Raw genomic sequence first — 18,184 nt, 5'->3', positions numbered from 1 at the left:
GAAGGGAGAATTGCATAGTGGAGTTCAAGGTATGTATACTTGTGTGTTTAACACTCTGACTAAAGTCAAGTCTCACCTTTCCATGGCATCAGGATGTATCCTGTTGCATTTTCCACTTCTTAGAATAGCAGTCTGGATGTCGACTATTTCTCCATAAAACATGTTACTCTGTCTTTTGAATTATAAGGTGGACCATGGCTTTGAATGCATATCATAGTGCAATTTCCTGTTTGAGTAATAATGATCGATTTTGACAATCATATCCTTCTTAGGGGTGTTCTATTCACAAACATTTGGCTTAAGTTTTGAAATGCCCTTGATTTAAAATGGAGACTGTGCCTGGATTCTACGGTTTATGTCTAAGATCGTTAATCTGAATAGCATGTTTTTGTGGGTGATATCAGTAAACAATGACTTGACTTCCTTCCTTTTTCTTTTTCAGATAATAGTACTGAATTTTGGGACACAGATATAAAATGGTTTTCTCTGTTGGAAAGTAGCACTTGGCTTGACATAATCAGGTATTTCAAGCCATTCTTTTTCTCATGATTTTTGCAATTTTCTAATTCAAAGTAATAAATTAAATTGACAAATAACCTGAACAGTTTTATATTACACAGTTAAGTAATTTTAGTTGATGTACTTTATTCAGGGGTCAATTGGATTTTACATTGCTATTTATTATTTCTGTGCATATTTGATAGGAATTTACAGATTTACAGCTACCTACCTGCAAAGAGATCTATTCTATAGACTAGATATTGAAAGACTACAAAAAAGGGGGCATGACCATCTAAAATTAAAATTGAGGCAGCAGTGCTAGCTAGCTCCAGGAAGGAAACTGAGGAATGGGGTGTGGTGGTAGATATACTGACTTTCATTCAATACCTTTGCATTTTTAGTGTTATACATATGTTACCTATTAAATTTTTTTTGAAAGATCATGATTAATGTCAATTAGTCATTTTATTTTTGGAGTTAGGTCGAGATTCCCAGAGAACAGAATTAGATTCCCTTTCCTGCTTCATATTTTGAAAGCTCTTCTCAGTTGCAGTTAAGTAGAGGATATGGCAAAGGAAGGTACATTCTCTCATAGCTCTGACCCTAGGATACGTTTGAGGAAAGAGGGGCTCTTCCTCTCCCCCTCACATGGCACCCTCTCTCAGTTCTGTAGTGAGTATTGTGCAAAGGAGCTTCAGCCCTCTAGCATGCAGTAGATATGTGGGCCTGCTACATGTTCCATAATTTGAACATATAATTGCATTCAGTGATAAATGTTATAAAGGATAAGAACCCTTCTTTATGTGAGATGGGCAGAGAAAAGTGAGCATCATTAACCAGGTGACCAGTTTGGGGATGAGGAGTTGGGGTGATTGTGGAGAATGAGGGGCATCACTTTAGCAGAGTATAGCATATGCAAAGGCGCCTAGATGTGTTGAGGACCAGTCAAAGCTGCAAATAGTGGCATCCATTTCGAAAAGAATGATGTATCTAGAGAGAGAGAGAGAGGATTTTTAGTCATTTGGGATCTTTTCAGCCACATTGACACATATGGTAAGTCACCTTCAATGAAACACAATGGGCCTACTTCCCATTCTGTAGATGTGGCACTCCGAGGTCTTACCAGAACTCATTCACAGACTTAGGTATGAGTTTTCAATGAGAATTTCTAGTTTAAAATCACATAGGAGCACTTCTGTATCAATTTTGAGATTATCTTCTAAAAGTTTTAAGTTTCTAATAGGAAGATGTGTGTCTCCCAGGGACTGAACAATGTAAATGGTAATTTGTTGTCTGAAGGATTTAAGCATGAAAAATAAATGAGATAGACAACTAAAGATCAACTCAGACTACCTCTAAACTTCTTACTGTTTATGGTACAAGGTTCAAGAACTAATGCCCCTTTTACTTACCTCTTTTCCTATTTAGACGTTGTCTAAAAAAAGCAATAGAGATTACAGAATATTTGGAAGCACAGAACATGAACGTTCTTCTCTTAGGTAATATATTTAAAGCACAAAGAATGGTTTCCATTTTCTTTTACTTGAGATTCAGTTTTTGTGTATACAGCTTTATGTCATTGGAATTGTCTTGTAAAAGGAGTGAGCTGGTGTAGAACTCCTTTCTGTTTTTTTCTGCCCTGACCTTGGAATCCTTTGTCTTGAATTTTAATGTTACAGTTTAAAAATAAATTCTTGCACTTGGTACTTGGCAGACCTATTCGCAGCCCAAGAAGGAATTGTTTATCTTTACCAAAGCTCAATTTTCCTAATGTTTTGGATTTTGTTTTATATTAACTTAACTTGGTTAAAGTTAAAACTTTTTGATTATCTCTTTTGTATAAAGAAAAAGGTGGGTGTTTGAATTGTTATCTTTATAGCTTTATGTTTGACAACTTTGTGCAGTTGCCATAGAAACCTGGAGGTCTGTGATTTCCTTATCCTTAGTAGCCTTAACTTCTAAACTCTATTCATGAGGACAGTGACATAAAGATTCAGAATGTATAAAAGTCAGTGTAAACCAACATGCAATTTGAAGATTTTTGCTGTAGTTTTTAGCTCTAGGCTAAAATATTATCTTCTATTTAGAATATTTTGTTTCTTAAAGCCCCACACTGCAAATTAAGCATACGGGCTCATGGTTTTATACTCTGATGCTTTTATAATTTCTCTGACATTCTTCATGACTGTTGGGATTTAGGTTCGAAGGACAGACTGGAAAATGTGTCTGCCTGTGACTTCTATACCATCTGACATTGGCTCACTGACTTAGATTTCACATTTTTTTGGAGCACCTACCATGGGCAGAGTTCTATATTTCTGCCTTCTAGAAATTGACTTTAGCGTATTATTGAAAAATACCTAAGTAGCATTGACAGAACAGAGCATTCTTTGAGTTCTGAGTAACACAGGAAACGGAGGGTTAAAGAGTAGGGGACTGGCAGTTGGAAGTCCATACCCAAGATCAGGCTGCATTAATCACAGTTTCGTAAATGAAATCTGAATCTTTGTGTGATGTATTAGAGCTGTCACTCCTAGATGGACTGCTGAGTTGTCTCTAATCAGAAATATCATTTTCTAGCCCTTTGTATCACCCACAAGTATACTATTAACACTCATCAGGTGCAGAAAGGAAAATTCCTTAAAGATGAAATCTTTGAAAAAGATGAAATCTTTGCCATTGGTATGGCACTAGAAAAACAAAATTAAAAGTTCATTTCTTTTCAACTTATGTGTTCCTGTGTTTCTTAGAAGGAAGAAAGAAGTACAAGTATAAGTACAAGTACTACAGTGGTACTTGTAGTGCCACTGGTTACAGAGGTCAGAATGAAGAGTTTTAACAGTAGAAACAGCTCCCTAGCTAGACTTCATTCTTAGGTTTCTCTGACACCAGTAATACAAGCACCATCATCTTCACAGACACTTTAAAAAAGCAACTTGTGTTGCACTTGTTTTTGTAAAGAGGAAACCGTGGAGGCGTAGTCCCTGTCTTTTAGGATCTTAAAAATTGAAGACAAGTGCATATAGGTTGATGTACATTTTTATTTGCTGGCTGTCCTGAATGTTGAACAAGTATGTGAATGGACTTTTCACTGTATGAGTTTTGTAAAGTGCACTCCAAGATCGGCAAATGTAAGTACTTAGATCAAGGAGGAATTTTTCACCTAGGGTAGACAAGGAAAAACAGGTCACACTCTGCTCCTCAAACAGACCAGGAAAGAGCCTTGGAGCTGAGAAGCGGAGATATTTTGGCACCAGAAGTATTCAACTTTCTCCAAAGGAGAGCTAGTAGAGGGATGAGGAGTGGGGGAAAGGAGCTCTGAGGTGAGTCTGAGAGGAGCAGCCTGAGCCTTAGAACTGTGAAGTCAGTGATGGGTGACTGACACAACAGGAAGGAAGGGATTAGACTGGGTCAGTGGAGCAGGGTGGTCCTCACACATGAGTCTGCTATCATTGTATGGCACATCTGGATGCCGACATGCTAAAAGCAGATCTGCAATGCTGCATTTATTCTTTCAGTAAGCAAACTCACAGTAAGTACCAGAATATGCCAGGACCTTACTGGACAGGCTAGAAGCAATTGTCAGTCAATCTGAAAACATGGCCATTTTTTCATTGGCTCTTGCCCTTATGGAATGTAAGCTTGACTGTTATAGCAGACCTTGGTGTCAAGAACCCTACTGTTAACTGTGCAAGGGAGAATACTCTTGGCAGCTTTTTAACACCTGTACCCTCGTTCCTCTTTGCACTGCTGCTGGGGCGCCTCCCAGAGGAGAACGCTTCTGACCTCTGCTGCATCCTTTCCTCTCTGGTGCAAGTGATGATGGACACACACTGTAGAACCAGGTTTGGTTTCCAGAGTCTCATCCAAAAGGAGTGGATCATGGGCGGACACTGTTTCCTGGATCGCTGCAACCATCTACGCCAGAGTGACAAAGAAGAGGTAAGTCTTTTAACTTTAGACTGTTTTTCAATACCATACTTAATACCTGCACAGATGTAGAGCTACTATTTACAAAGTGCACGCTTCACAGGCTTGTTAGGAAAGCTGTGGTCGTTTCATTATTTGATGACTATAAATGCTCTGAACAATATTGAAATCCTTCAAAGGAAAGGAGCATTTGCAAGTGTGCTGAAAGCCTTCTCTTCTAAATTGTCATTCCTAAAAATGTATGCACCAAGGTTTAAATATATTTTGTGATGATGATAATATTGATTGGTAGTACTTAAATAAAAAATTAACTCAGTAAGAAAGACTTAAAATTTCTTCTCTTAGTCTTTGCAAAAATTGGATATGCACAGTGCAAGAGCCCTACAAAAAAAAGCACAATATATAATAACATGAAGTAAATTTTCCTTGCACATAAACATTTTCAAAATAAAGCATATGGTTATGTTAACTACATCCATTACCAGGGCCATGGCAGTAATGTATATGAGGCTATGTATATAGTCTCCTTTGCCTCCTGGCAGTGTGAATTGGAGGCCACCAAATTTAGGCACAGGAGAGTTAAACATTTTATTTGCCTTAGTGAAAATGAGTCCCCAAAATTGTGGTGTAAAATTGCAGTGTACTCGTTCAGGCTACAACTGTACAAACTCCCTTGGCTGCATTATTGATGATTGTGGAAGTAAAAATGAAAACAGGTAACCTTTCTTTAAATCACCTGCAGCACTAAGGTGTGGAAATAACAGGACCTGTGGTTTTTCTTATTTCACATAACAAGCATACCTGTCTGCAGTGCAGAACAGCTTAACACAGCGTGCACTGGAGACAGACAGCCGTGAGTCCTGCCCTAACATGCTCCCTCTCTAGGCCTGGTGTTCTGCAGGCCCTGGCTGGTACTAATCTGTGACCCATAAAGTTAGGTGGAAATCGTCATCTTTCAATCTTGGAATGGACTTTACTTTTCAGAGGAACTAATTTGAAAGGTCAGTGGGATTCAGATTGCATGATGGGCAGAGACAGCTGCTGCCGTGTGGTGGTGGTAAAGAGTGTGTTTTTGTATTTCTTGAGGAAGGGGGACTGATGGGCACCAGGTCTAATAGGGAAAGATTTGAAAGAAGATCTGCTCTGCTGTTCACCCAGCTTCGAGATAATTCACTCATACTTCCTGAGCCCCTTTCCCTGACTGACCAATAGGGTTCAAATATTTTCCACTCTAATTTATCGATTGATATTGTGCACAAAATGAGGTGTGAAATAAAGTTGCTGTATAGATGTTTCTCCTTGGCTACTCAGCATCAACATATTGAAGTTTTGAGGGAACACTGGGCAGTCTGATTTGTGATATAATTGAAGAGGCACTGGACTTTGATTCAAGAGCTGGATTCCCAACTCTCTTGTGAGTTGTGTGTGAGAGGCCAGACTCTTGGCACCTCCAATCTGTTTCCTCATTTGTAAGTAAGAGACTTTAGTGTAGCCCTAATGCATTTGACAGAATCACTAGGGAATCAAGGAGGATCTGGAGGGGGAGGTAAGCACTTTATAAATGATCAAGCTCCCTAGAAAGCTACTCTGTCTAAAGGCTTATCTCTGTGTAGCTAATAAAGAGGTCCATAGATTAAACAAAAATATACTTGTGAAAAAAAATGTTTGAAACTCATTTTCACTTCTTCTACCTTCTCTCCCGTCCTCTTTTTTCTTCTAAACACTCATTGTGGGGAGTGTAGTAGGGGGCTTCCCATGCTAGCCCAGCCTCCAGGACCAACTCCTAGCTTTAGTTAGTGTGTGGACAGGCAGTGAGATGGAGTTCTCCCTACCACACACCATTTTCTTGTTGACAAAATTCAAGGTAACAATTACGATTGAACCAGTTTTTTGGAATACAGGTCTACTAATGAGAAGAAAATAGTTTTGGGGGGTGGGATGGGCTACATTTGCTTAACTGGAGATCAAAGTTAGTGTTGCCTATAATCAAAATTGGTTGCAAACGCTCATCTGTTAATGCTGATGTATTGAGATTTTGTGTATGATTTCAGTTGAGCATATTCATTGCTTGGAATGGGATGGAGTTTGTAATTCTTGATTTGTTTTGACTGACCAACACAATACCTAAATTTCCCAGAGAATGTAATGCTCAGAAGTGTTATTCTGTGGCTATTAGGAAGACTGCCCCAAACTTGGAACAGCTTGCATTGTCTATCTGGTTTTCTAAGTAATGTATATCTTGTTTTCATGTAGGTTCCTGTGTTCCTGCTTTTCTTAGATTGTGTGTGGCAGCTGGTGCACCAGTATCCCCCAGCATTTGAATTCACGGAGACCTACTTGACTGTTTTGTCAGATAGCCTGTACATACCTATTTTTAGCACCTTCTTCTTCAATTCACCCCATCAAAAAGATACTAACATGGTAAGGATCCCTCTCAGGAACCTGTATATTAAATCTCTGTCTCTCAAGTAGGATGCAATAATATTGCTGATAAAAATGATATTTATATTGCACCGACCATATACCAGGCACTGTTTTAAGTGCTTTCCAGATATTAATATTTACTCCTCACAGTACCCTATGGGGCATGTATTATTATCCATGAAGAAACAGAGGCATAGTGAGGATAAAAAACTCCCCAGGGTCACACAGCTAGTAACTATTGGAGCTGGGAGCAAATGTTGAAGCTAGGAACTTGGGCAAAATTAAAAGTTATCCTTTTTAAAAACAACTCAGACCAGAAGCCGTCACCATGTCCCCAGTGCCTGGAGTTACTTTGAAAAGAGGTAGAGCAGGGAAGCTAGGCTTTTGCTTTCTATTTTAATCTTCGTTAGTCTCTCTTGAGGCTGTGCTAACTGTCCAAGCTAATCTCAGTGCCCCTGAACAGCCTTCTGTTCAGGGATTTTACCAAATTCCACAGTGAAGTGGGAAAGACAGAACCCTGCTGTTCACCATCTCTGTGACCCCTGCCAGCTCACTCCAGTTTTTGAGCCTCAGTTTCCTCAAATGTAAGATTGGAAAAACATCACCTACCTCACAAGGTTGTTGTGAAGTGCCCAGCACTGTGGCTGCTGAAAAATAATATTTCCCTCCCTTCTGCCCTACTAAATCTTTTAGTGAACAACTCTCGACAGCCATGGCCTTTAAAATTGAAGTTCCAGTGAATGTTCAGTCCCAGGGCAGGGTGCCTTTCATTGTGCCTGTCTCTCAGAACTATGTGTTTGCTTTCTCCAGCCTGCCTTGGAAGCTGTCATGACCTGTGCTTGTTTTGGCAGGGTAGGGAAGGCCAGGATACACAAAGCAAGCCTTTGAATCTGCTCACCGTGTGGGATTGGTCTGTACAGTTTGAACCCAAAGCCCAGATGTTGCTCAAAAACCCTCTTTATGTGGAAAAGCCAAAACTGGACAAAGGCCAGCGAAAAGGAACGCGTTTCAAAGTAAGATGTCCACATATCTAAACCCCCTTCATCTGCCCAGAGATCCCCATGTTATAAAGTTATATGTGGATTATGTGTGTCACTGTATGTCACCCTTGAAACAGTCTACAGAGTAGAGATTTGCAACAGGCAAATTCTCAGGGCATGTAAGAATCCCTTACTTTTGGCAATTCATCCTTTGCCTTGATGAGACATAGCCATTTACTTCATGTCACTGAGGATGCTGCTGCCAGGTGGAATCGTGCGCTTATCTCTGCCTTGCTGTGTGGTTAGTAGATGGAAAGGAAGTGATTTTATGAGTTTTACACAGTATATAAAGGCTAATGTTATTAAACAGCAAGACTGTTCTGCGTGAGATATACCTGTATCAACCAGGGGTCAACAAGCTTTCTGTAAAAGCCATACAGTCTCTGTCACAGCTACTCCACTCTACAATTGTAGCTCAGAAGCACCCATAGACAATCCATAAACAAATGGGCACAGCTATGTTGCAATAAAGCTTTATTTACAGAAAGAGGCAGAAGGCTAGATTTGACCAGCAGGCTGTATAGTGTGCTAAACGGTGCCGTAAATCACAAAAGAATTATTTAGATTTGCCCTCAGAGAACAATGGTGGTAAACTGCAAGTCAGTGTGTGTCGCTACCTTCACCAGCTTGCTTTACTTCTGATCCTGTCTGGTCTTGAGGAGTTCCCCGGAGCCTGACCATTTCTGGTGTGGGAATTAGTTCCATTCCAAAGAGCACTAGGGACTTCAGTGAACCAAAGCCTGCACTCGTAGATGGGACCTGCTGAACTCTTAAGAACTGCCACTCTGCTCTTCCTAGGGTCTTCAGGCTCAGGCTTGATGTTTCCACTCTCTGGCTCAACATTTTTTTCTGCCTGCCTGACCGGAATTGCCCTGCGCTCTGTAACAGCTTGCCCAGAGTTCAGTTTTTCTTCAGCTTGCTATGCCCTCTGGTGGTTGTGTATGCCCAACTCATGAAAGCTCAGTTAGGATCCCAGAACTATCTCATGCCAGGGTTGCTAGGGACCTCACAGACAGCTAGATCTAACTCTTGTTCTACAGGTGAGGAAGCTAAGGCCAACTTTCTAAGACTGGATTTCATTTTTCTCTCCAGAACCAGTTTTTCTAAATGTACCTCCTCCTATATAAGATGACCTAGACTCCAAGAGCACACTGGTGGATGTTTGAGCCCAAGGTTTAGAGTATCTCAGAATGTACTAGATAAAGCAGAGTTGGGCCTGGGGCAAATAGGAATTTTAAATCATTTGAATAAGACAACCAGATGTCAGGTTTGGGATATCCTTTCAATAGGCAGATAGCCTTGGAGAAGTTTGGAAAGAAGAAGCTCTGAGAAGCTCTGGATGAACCGTGAATTATTGCTTTATGTGTTACCACATGACTATTAGGATTCTGCTCAAGTATACAGTCTTAACTTCTGCCTAAGGCCTTGATCAGACTTTGGGCATGTGTTGCTGCTCCTACATTGGTCCATACAGAACATTCTGTTTAGTTAGTAGCTCCACGGGAGATTGAGAGAAGGCGGCTTCCAAGATCAAGTTAAGTTCAGACTATGTTTGAAGCCATCTTTGACACTTGGTAGATAGTGCCTTTGGATAAACTACTTAACCATTTTACCTTAGTTTCCTCATTTGTAAAATGAGGTATTGTTTGAGAATCAGATTAGTTGATGTACATAAAGTACTGAGCACAGAACCTGGCACACAGCACTCAGTGACATTTAACTTCCGTTTGCATTCCCTGGTCCTCCCACCCTGCCTGACTCAGTGTGGTCACTACAGAGAAGAGAGGCCAGCTGGCTCCTCGCCTTCATCTCTTCTGTACAAGGGAGTGTCAAAAGTCATGGGTGGGGGTGGGGGGCACGTGTGTTTGAGCTGGGGAGGCGGTTTGTGTGGGCTTGCTGGGGCCAGCCGCGGGCGTGGAGATCCAGCACAGGTGCACCTGTGGCCTTTCTAGGGTGATGCTGCCCACACCGACTTTCTGTGCAGCAGAGGAAATACTATGAACCCCTCAACGAACTTTGTTGCCTGGAGCCAGGATATCGGATCAGATATTGAGGTTTCCACTATTGAGAAACAATGAAAAGAACTACATCTGCTAATTAGAGAGCTGAAAAATCAAGATAAACAGCTCAGTAATATAGATGCCATACATCAAAAACAGCTTCTTTCCTGGGAAGAGGATCAACAGAAAGTGTTGACTTTGGAAGAATGATTCAAATTAGAAGGATGCTCACAAAGAAGGTAAAAATCCTTGAATCTAATCAAAATGAATGCCAAATGATTCTTCAGAAGACTCAACTACAACTTCAGGAAATGGCTCAAAAGGCAACACATGCTTCTCTCCTCTCTGAAGACCTTGAGGTTAGAAATAACAATCTCAGCAAACATTAGTGGAACTTTCTGGTCGGATAGGACAATTACAAGCTTGAGAATAAGCCCTGACTACAATAATAAAACTAAAGGACAAAGATATTATTGAGGCATTCAATCACATTGCAAATTGTTCAGGGAAATTTAGGTTGTTAGAACATGCATTATGTGATGCCAAGATGATGGGGACTTGTATTGTGACAGAAAAGCCAGACTATAAGTAGAAATTGAAAGTACTTAAGGGTGAAATTAGTAAACTAAAAGTGGAGTTGAATGAAAAGACAATGGAAAGTAATGAACAACAGGAAGAAATCATTTGCCTTAAACAAGAGAAAAGTTCCCTGCATGGTGAATTGGTTTTTACTGATTTATGTAAAACAACAGAGTGATCTGCAGTTTCTTTATTTTAATGTAGAAAATTCTCAGGAGTTAATGCAGCTATGTGACTCAAAGATAGAGGAGTCACAGGCTCTGGAATCCAACGAGCCAGTTGCCATGCAGCATCCCTTTGTTTCAGTTCCTCAAAATCTATCTTAAGAGGGGACGAGAATTCATAGATACCTCTTCTGATAAAAAGAACTCACTTGAGTTTTTTGTTTTTTGTTTTTGTTAAGTTAGGCCAGTAAGCAGAATTTATTTGGGATATAGGGGAAAGAACAGAGCTTGCTGAGAAATGGGAGAGAAAGAACAGAAATACACACAAGATTTGGTGCAGGCCCCTCTAGGCAGAGAGAGCCTAAGATTTTACTAATCAACAAAGATGCAGCCTTGCCCAGTGAAAAGGATGATTTTTCTCCCACAAGTAAGCTTCAGTACTTGCTGGCAGAGTCTCATCAGACAGTTACTGACCTGGAGCCGAGTACTCTGCTCCCCATTAGCACTGGGAGGGTCAGCAGCAGTGTCAAAAATAACTTAGACTTCTTAGAAGAGCAGCTCAAAAAAGTACCCTGACAAGTGAGGAAAACAAAAGTTGACTTCAGTACTCAGTGTGATCATGGAAGCATATTGCTTGTCTATGCAGAAGGCAGGAAGCAGACATCAACACTGAATACTTAATCTTGAAAACAAAAAGAGGATTTTAATCTTTCGTAAGCAACATTTAATACCAAAGGGGATCAGAAACTGAAATATAGTTTTTTAAACATGTATATTTTGTTTTCAAGACAACCATTTTCATGGTTAAGAAATATATAATTTGGAAATTGTATCTTATTGTATATTGTGTATATACTAACTTAGAATTATGCTAAGAAAAAAAGAGACTTTAAAGATGTGCACTACAGTTGAATACTAGAGAAGCTCTTTTAAGGTGTGAACATAAAATGGAGAACCTCTGCATCTGATAATTAGTGGTATAAAATCCTATTTTAACTTTCTGAATTTTTTTAAACCTGTGCATACATTTAAATAATAACCAGTAGCTTATCAGAGTTAGCTGCAAATATATGAGAAATAGCATTCTCTTCTTTTGTGATTTTTATCTCTGGACTCTGCTGTATAAATAGACATAAAATGATGTGATGTGCTGTACTTTTAACTGGAAAATATCCCCTTGGTGATTGACAATAGAGGTCTTTCTGTTGGAAAGCTGAATAGAGCCCCATCTAGTCTGGGTCTGTAGTTTTCCCATCTACTTATACCAACGAAAGCTTGTTAGAAGATCAAGTTTTATGTGCATTTTTTTAATCACTGAAGAATAAAAGACTTTAGTTGGAACTTATAAAGTAATTTTTTAAAGAATATACTCTGTGGGAAGCGGATTTGGCTCAACGGATAGAGTGTCCACCTACCACATGGTAGGTCCAGGGTTCAAACCTAGGGCCTCCTGACCCATGTGATGAGCTGGCCCACGTGTAGTACTGATGTGTGCAAGGAGTACCATGCCACACAGGGGTGTCCCCCATGTAGGGGAGCCCCACGTGCAAGGAGTACACCTGGTAATGAGAGCCGCCTAGTGCGAAAAAAGTGCAGCCTGCCCAGGAGTGGCGCTGCACACACAAAGAGCTGACACAGCAAGGTGATGCAACAGAAGGAGACCCAGATTCCCAGTGCCACTGACAAGAATACAAGCGGACACAGAAGAACAAACAGCAAATGGACAGAGAGAGCAGACAACTGGGCGGGGGGGGGGGGGGGGGCGGGAGCAGGAGGGGGAAGGGAAGGGGAGAGAAATAAAAAATAAATCTTTAAAAAAAAACAAACAATATACTCTGTGTCTCTCTGTCCCTTCTAAGAGAACCAACTGATCAACTTCAGTCAATAAAAAAATATGTTAATTTAAAAAAATCATGGGAATCTCTGTGTTGTGGTATGTTGAAATGATTTTGCTTTCTTCTTTTTTACTTTTATTGTTATTCCATTTTCCCTAATGAAATATTTCCTTTATAGTAAAGAATACTTTAAAAAGAACCTTTGGCAGAAATGTGTTAGAGAATTACAGGACTAGCCTGAAAATAAGGTTTGTTTTTGCATATGTGTGTGTCTTAGTTTGCTCACCTGCTTAATGGGGTAATAAAAGAAACTTACTCATCAGTTTACAGAGAAACTTAAAGGAGCATATAAAGCACTTGGAATGTTGCCTGGCATATAGCTCCCTAAAAGCCAGCTTCTATGATAATAATAATCACAGTGGTAGTAATAGTAGTAGTAGTAGTAGTAGTGGCAGCAGTAGTAATATATCATTGTTGAATGAATTGGATGAGTACTACTTTACTCCTGTTACTGCAGAGAAGTTGTCCCTAAACAAGTCGAGGGAGTTCTCAGTGGCTTTTCAGAGGTGTTGACTTTTGAACTGAGACTTGAAGACAAACTGACATTTTAGGAAAAAGATGTGTTTGGCAAAAGAGAGACTGCAAAGAAACAGAGAAGTGACAGAGGATGCAGCTTTTAGGGATCCAAAAGTGTGTCACCGAAGGACAAGGTACTTGTGGGAGAGTCTAGGAAGATGGGCAGGCCCGAGATCCCTGAGGGCTTTGGGTTAGTCTAAGGAGCTTGGACCTGATCCTGAAACCAGAGGAAGCCAGTGAAGGACCCCAAAACTAGTTTCAATCTATTCTTAGCTTGAATGAACATCTTATCAAAAGAGTTGGGGAATAACAGCTTCTTTCCTTATTTTTACTTTGTTCTGGAGTACTGGGGAACCCTTCTGACCTCTGATCCTTACCCCCATCTTCACAACCCTCTCACAGCACAGCCTAAAATATAAGCCTTTCCTTTGCTGCAGTTAGAATTACTGGGGTGGGTAAGTGGGGCGACAGACTTAAATGCTCACACATTTCTTCTACTCCATGCCGGTTGTCACACAAGGATGTCTGGACAATTTAGCAGGTTTCTCACATTCCTTTTGCTCCCACCTGCCTCTGCTTTTTTTGCTGAAAAGAATTTTTATGACTTAGGCTTAAACTCCCACTGGATGCCTGATAACCTAACCTACAAAGTTGTTATTTCATTTTTAAGTGATAAGATCATCAGGTAGTCATTGCTTCCGTGCAGGTGTTCAGAATATTTTTCAAGCTAACATCTCTAAAATCTCCAAAGAAACGTTTTACTTCCTTCAAAAAATGAATCAGTATCACCCCCAAACTCCCCTATCTTAAGTTAAGCTTGTCCTTTAAAGCCCTCATGTGGCTGGAGTGGATGTTAACTCAGTGGTTGAGCACCTGTTTTGCATATATGAGGTCCTGGGTTCAATCCTGGGTATGTCCTAAAAAAAGGTCCTCGTGTACTTTTCTCCTCCTATGAGAGGGGAGTAGGGTATTAAAAGCTTTACTCCCTGGGAGCCGGTGTGGCTCAAGCAGTTGAGCACCTGCTTCCCACATGGGTGGTTCTAGGTTTGGTTCCAAAGCCTCCTAAAAACAAATACAAAAGGAAACAAAAAAACAACTCAGGGAAGCCCATCTGGCTCAGTGGTTGAGTTCAGGCTTCCCAAATGCAAGGTCATGGGTTCACTCTCCAGCCCCGCTACCTAAAAAAAAAAATAAAAAAGCTTTACTTCCTGTTGCCACATGCCCTTGAGCACAGATCCCATTCACACTGTTTAACCCATTTGGTTTGAACACAGTGTACCTCTAACATTCGCATCAGATGAATCAACAAGAAACCCCCTTCCTCTTTGTATGTTACAGCATCTTAATGAATTTGCATTGGCATGGCCATTCTGATGTTTCTTAACACTTGTTAAAACAGGGTTATGCCCCTTTTTTGATGTTAACAACTGTAACTGTGCCTTTTAAATTAACCAGAGATTTTTGTGTTTTCTCTCAAAGCATCAACGACAACTTTCTTTGCCACTCACCCAGCCTAAATCATCTCCCAAAAGAGGGTTTTTCAGGGAAGAAACAGATCATTTAATTAAAAATCTTCTGGGCAAGAGAATTAGCAAACTTATTAATTCTTCGGATGAGCTACAAGACAACTTTCGAGAGTTCTATGACAGCTGGCACAGCAAACCTACTGACTACCATGGTTTGTTGTTGCCTCACATAGAGGGGCCAGAAATCAAAGTCTGGGCTCAGCGGTACTTGCGTTGGATTCCAGAAGCCCAGATCCTAGGTGGTGGCAGAGTGGCTACTATGAGTAAACTCTTGGAAACGATGGCAGAAGTTCAGAGCTTACAAGAGAAAATAGACGAGAGACACCACAGGCAGGTGGCCCTCCAGGCGGAGGCCCCCGCCCTGCTGAGGAATTCCGCCCGCCTGTCCTCTTTGTTTCCCTTTGCTTTGGTCCAGCGGCAGTCCTCTAAGCCTGTCTTACCTACCAGCAGTTGGAAAGCTCTGGGCGATGAAGAGGATTTGGCCAAACGAGAAGATGAGTTTGTGGATCTAGGCGATGTGTGACTTGTTTTTACAGTTACTGTGAAAAAAGAATATTGGAGATTGGGGCAGGAATCGAACCCCTTTGATCTCTGGAGTAGTGTGTCATGCTGAAGCTTAATGCTGGTGGTGTCATTAGCCTGGGACTGTGTTGGAGTAAACCTGGGCCTTCAGGAAAAGAGCTGGTTCTCGTGTTTTTTGTTTTATGGATTTTTTTTTTCATGGGAATGAAAGACTATGCAATTAAAACCATATATCTAGTGTTATTAATTGAAGGGAACTTCTACCTGACTCATAATAGGATTGGGGCTGTTTTCTGGTGATGCGTAAGTATTATACAGAGCCTGCAACGGCTGGTTTACTGCTAGAAAGGGCTTTCATAAGATATTCTTGGACTTGATACTTTCTTCCGATCTTTTCTGTGCCAACATAATTTATCCTACCATTAGAATAGTAAGTTTCTCTGTAGACTGTCTCAGAAACAAGTTCAGCTTTATGTGATATTTATATGGCAAATTAAATATTCAAATAGAGGTATCAAAATTTAAGGCATTTGTTTAAACAAATCATTAATGGTATTTTTCTTGTCTCTGTTCTCTTGCATATAGAAAAGGTGGGGAAATTACCTTGTGTTACTCGTCCTAAAGTTTCATCGTTTCTCTTCCATAGAGTATCAGTTTGTGTGGGGGTGGTGGGCTACCTCACCACACATAGGCTGACAGCTCCAGAGCTTTCCTCTGCCTGCTTCACATGCCACCCTTCTTCCAAGCCACCCCTGCCTTTGTGCACATAGTCCCAGTTTCTTGCTGCTAAACCTATTGATTAAACTGGAGGAACCTCTTCAGTATATCCAGAGGAGCTTCCATTCTTCTGGAGTCTCTCAGTGTTCAAAACTAATCCCTTTGCTTTTTTCTAATAGATGCCAAGGCCTGAGCATTTGCATTTGTGGTCCTTTGTAGAACTCCTCAGATGGTTTACTCACGTGGTCAGTTACCTTTACAGACTAATGGGTAGGATCATTTTTGAATGTGGCTTTCATAGGAAAGCAGTTAAACAAATACCAGAAGTGATGATTATCATATAGTACCTCAGTGATTTAAAAAGCCATAGAAGACACTTGATTATGCCTGATAACCTTCTTGGATCTGCTGTCTAAATGAGATATATATATATAATTATTTTTTTTTAATGCTGGAAAGTCACTTTGTAAATGACCAGTTTTTACATTCTTAATGGAATCCTTTTAAATCCCATAAGAGGAAGGGGGAAAAAAATCTCATGTAAGAATGTTTCAAATGGAGTATTTGCCATTGATAAACATTTGCTCTCCAGTATAGATCCCAATTTGAATATTAAATGTTTAGAAAAACTTTGAGTTGCTCAAAGGTAATAATAAATCTTGACACTATTGACCAAGAGGGGTTTCTAAGTTTGCACTGAATGGTCTTTTGTACAATAAGTTATTCTGCTATTCTCCCCACTCCATGTTAGCATGTGAGCCAGGTTGGTCTGTCTGGATGGCAGTTGTTGAGGGGAGGGCAACAAGCGTTAACGCATCTGGGGACCAAACATATCAAGTCTTGGTTGCCTTAAAGAGTCTTACTAGTGAGGTTGGTGTTAGGCTTGCAGTAGGAGTTTTTAAAAAATACACTAGTCCATTAGCTACCTTCACATATGTTCTGTGGGCCTTCTTAAAACTAGCACTAATGTCCACTTCTCTGCCCCTTTGCCGCCTAAATATATACTAAGGAGCTAACTATTTTGTTACCATATTATAACGTGAATATTTATACTGTAGCCTATTCAGTCTTAGGATCTTAGTAATTTTCATTCCAGAAATGCCTGGTGTGATGCTTTATACTCCACAAAGAATGGTTTAAAGGCACAAGGTCATGACTGTTGTCATAGCAGTTGAATGTGCATTGAAATATTTTTCTATGATTTTTTAAAAAATTACAATAGAAAAGTAAGCTGTTGTACATATAAAGGTCATGACAATTTATGTATATTTGAAATCAGATTTCTATAATGTGTATTTGTGTATAGAATTCTTACTGGATTTATATATTTTGAAATTTTTATTCAAGAGTGAGATGTGGGTTATGTTTAACAGTAAAAGCTGAAATGAGACTTTGTTTAAATGCTGCACTGTGCAAGTTTGGTAATGTACATTAATTTACTGTATATAATACCTTAAGTTTGTTTATACCTCCAAGTTTTTACACTGAAGATAAACTAGCTTTAATTAAATTCAAACTTTATTCTTTTTTTTATTAAGGGAATAAGCTGTTGGGCTAAATCTGTATAAATGTGCTTTTTATTTTCTGGATGTACAACAATTTATACTCATATCTCACTGCATCATATCTGACTGCAGAAATTAAAGCACAATTTGAAAGCAATACTGTATTTGGAGTGATTGATACAGCACATGCAGTGATTACTGACATTCGTTCGGGAGATGGTTTTAAGCATGTTTTAGGTGCCAAGCAGTGCCCCAGAAATGAGAGCTTCAGTGGGGAGTGGTTAAGCTCTGCTCTCAAGGAGTTTACATTCTAGTGTGCAAATCTGGGGGGAGTTGATAGGGGTGGAGGGGGACCAATAACCAAAAAAATATTTTAAGTTTCAGGTGGTGATAGAATGCGATGAAGAAAAAATACAATAGGGCAGGAGGCCCTATAGGGTGACTAAAGGAAAACTGTTTTAAAAATCCCTGAAATTAAATATTGCTGCCTCTTTTATAGGGATATATAAAACTAGAATTCTATTATTTTATTGCTGAAAGAGATATGAACTCATTTAAATTAAGATAGAAAAAGCTTTGTTTTTCCTTCCAGAGAGGAAAAATGAGCACAGAATGAGGTGGTTTATGAGGATTTTTCCTTATTACTTTTGTTTCATGCTTTTTAGCTTGTCTTTATCTGAGAAGTTCTGTTTGACCTTTCTTATTCTACAGTTTTTACCCTTTCCCTTGGGACAGGAGAAGGCTCCCACTCCTCCGCTTGTACCCCCACCCCATTCTTTCCTACCTGGCCAGGCTCACCTTATGTCCAGAAAGCCTACTCTGAGCCATCCTGGAACTTAACTGAGCCGTCATTGCTACCATGTTC

At 40.0% G+C, this 18,184-nt stretch overlaps 1 protein-coding gene across 1 annotated transcript in view; it reads left to right on the top strand.

Annotated features, from left to right (window-relative positions):
• Positions 1-17,476, top strand: part of MTMR12 (myotubularin related protein 12) — a 101,405-nt gene extending 83,929 nt beyond the window's left edge. Inside the window, exons 11-16 of the mRNA XM_058307541.2 lie at positions 443-521; positions 1,930-2,000; positions 4,271-4,443; positions 6,685-6,852; positions 7,707-7,868; positions 14,529-17,476. Coding sequence (XP_058163524.1) covers positions 443-521; positions 1,930-2,000; positions 4,271-4,443; positions 6,685-6,852; positions 7,707-7,868; positions 14,529-15,098 — 1,223 coding nt within the window. The 3' untranslated portion in view covers positions 15,099-17,476. The remainder of the gene's footprint in view (positions 1-442; positions 522-1,929; positions 2,001-4,270; positions 4,444-6,684; positions 6,853-7,706; positions 7,869-14,528) is intronic.
• Positions 17,477-18,184: the final 708 nt, after the last annotated feature.

This window comes from Dasypus novemcinctus, chromosome 2 (genome assembly GCF_030445035.2).
Source record: "Dasypus novemcinctus isolate mDasNov1 chromosome 2, mDasNov1.1.hap2, whole genome shotgun sequence".
Lineage (NCBI taxonomy): Eukaryota > Metazoa > Chordata > Mammalia > Cingulata > Dasypodidae > Dasypus > Dasypus novemcinctus.
The sequence above is the reverse complement of the archived record's forward strand: the minus strand, read 5'-3'. Positions and strand labels throughout refer to the sequence as shown.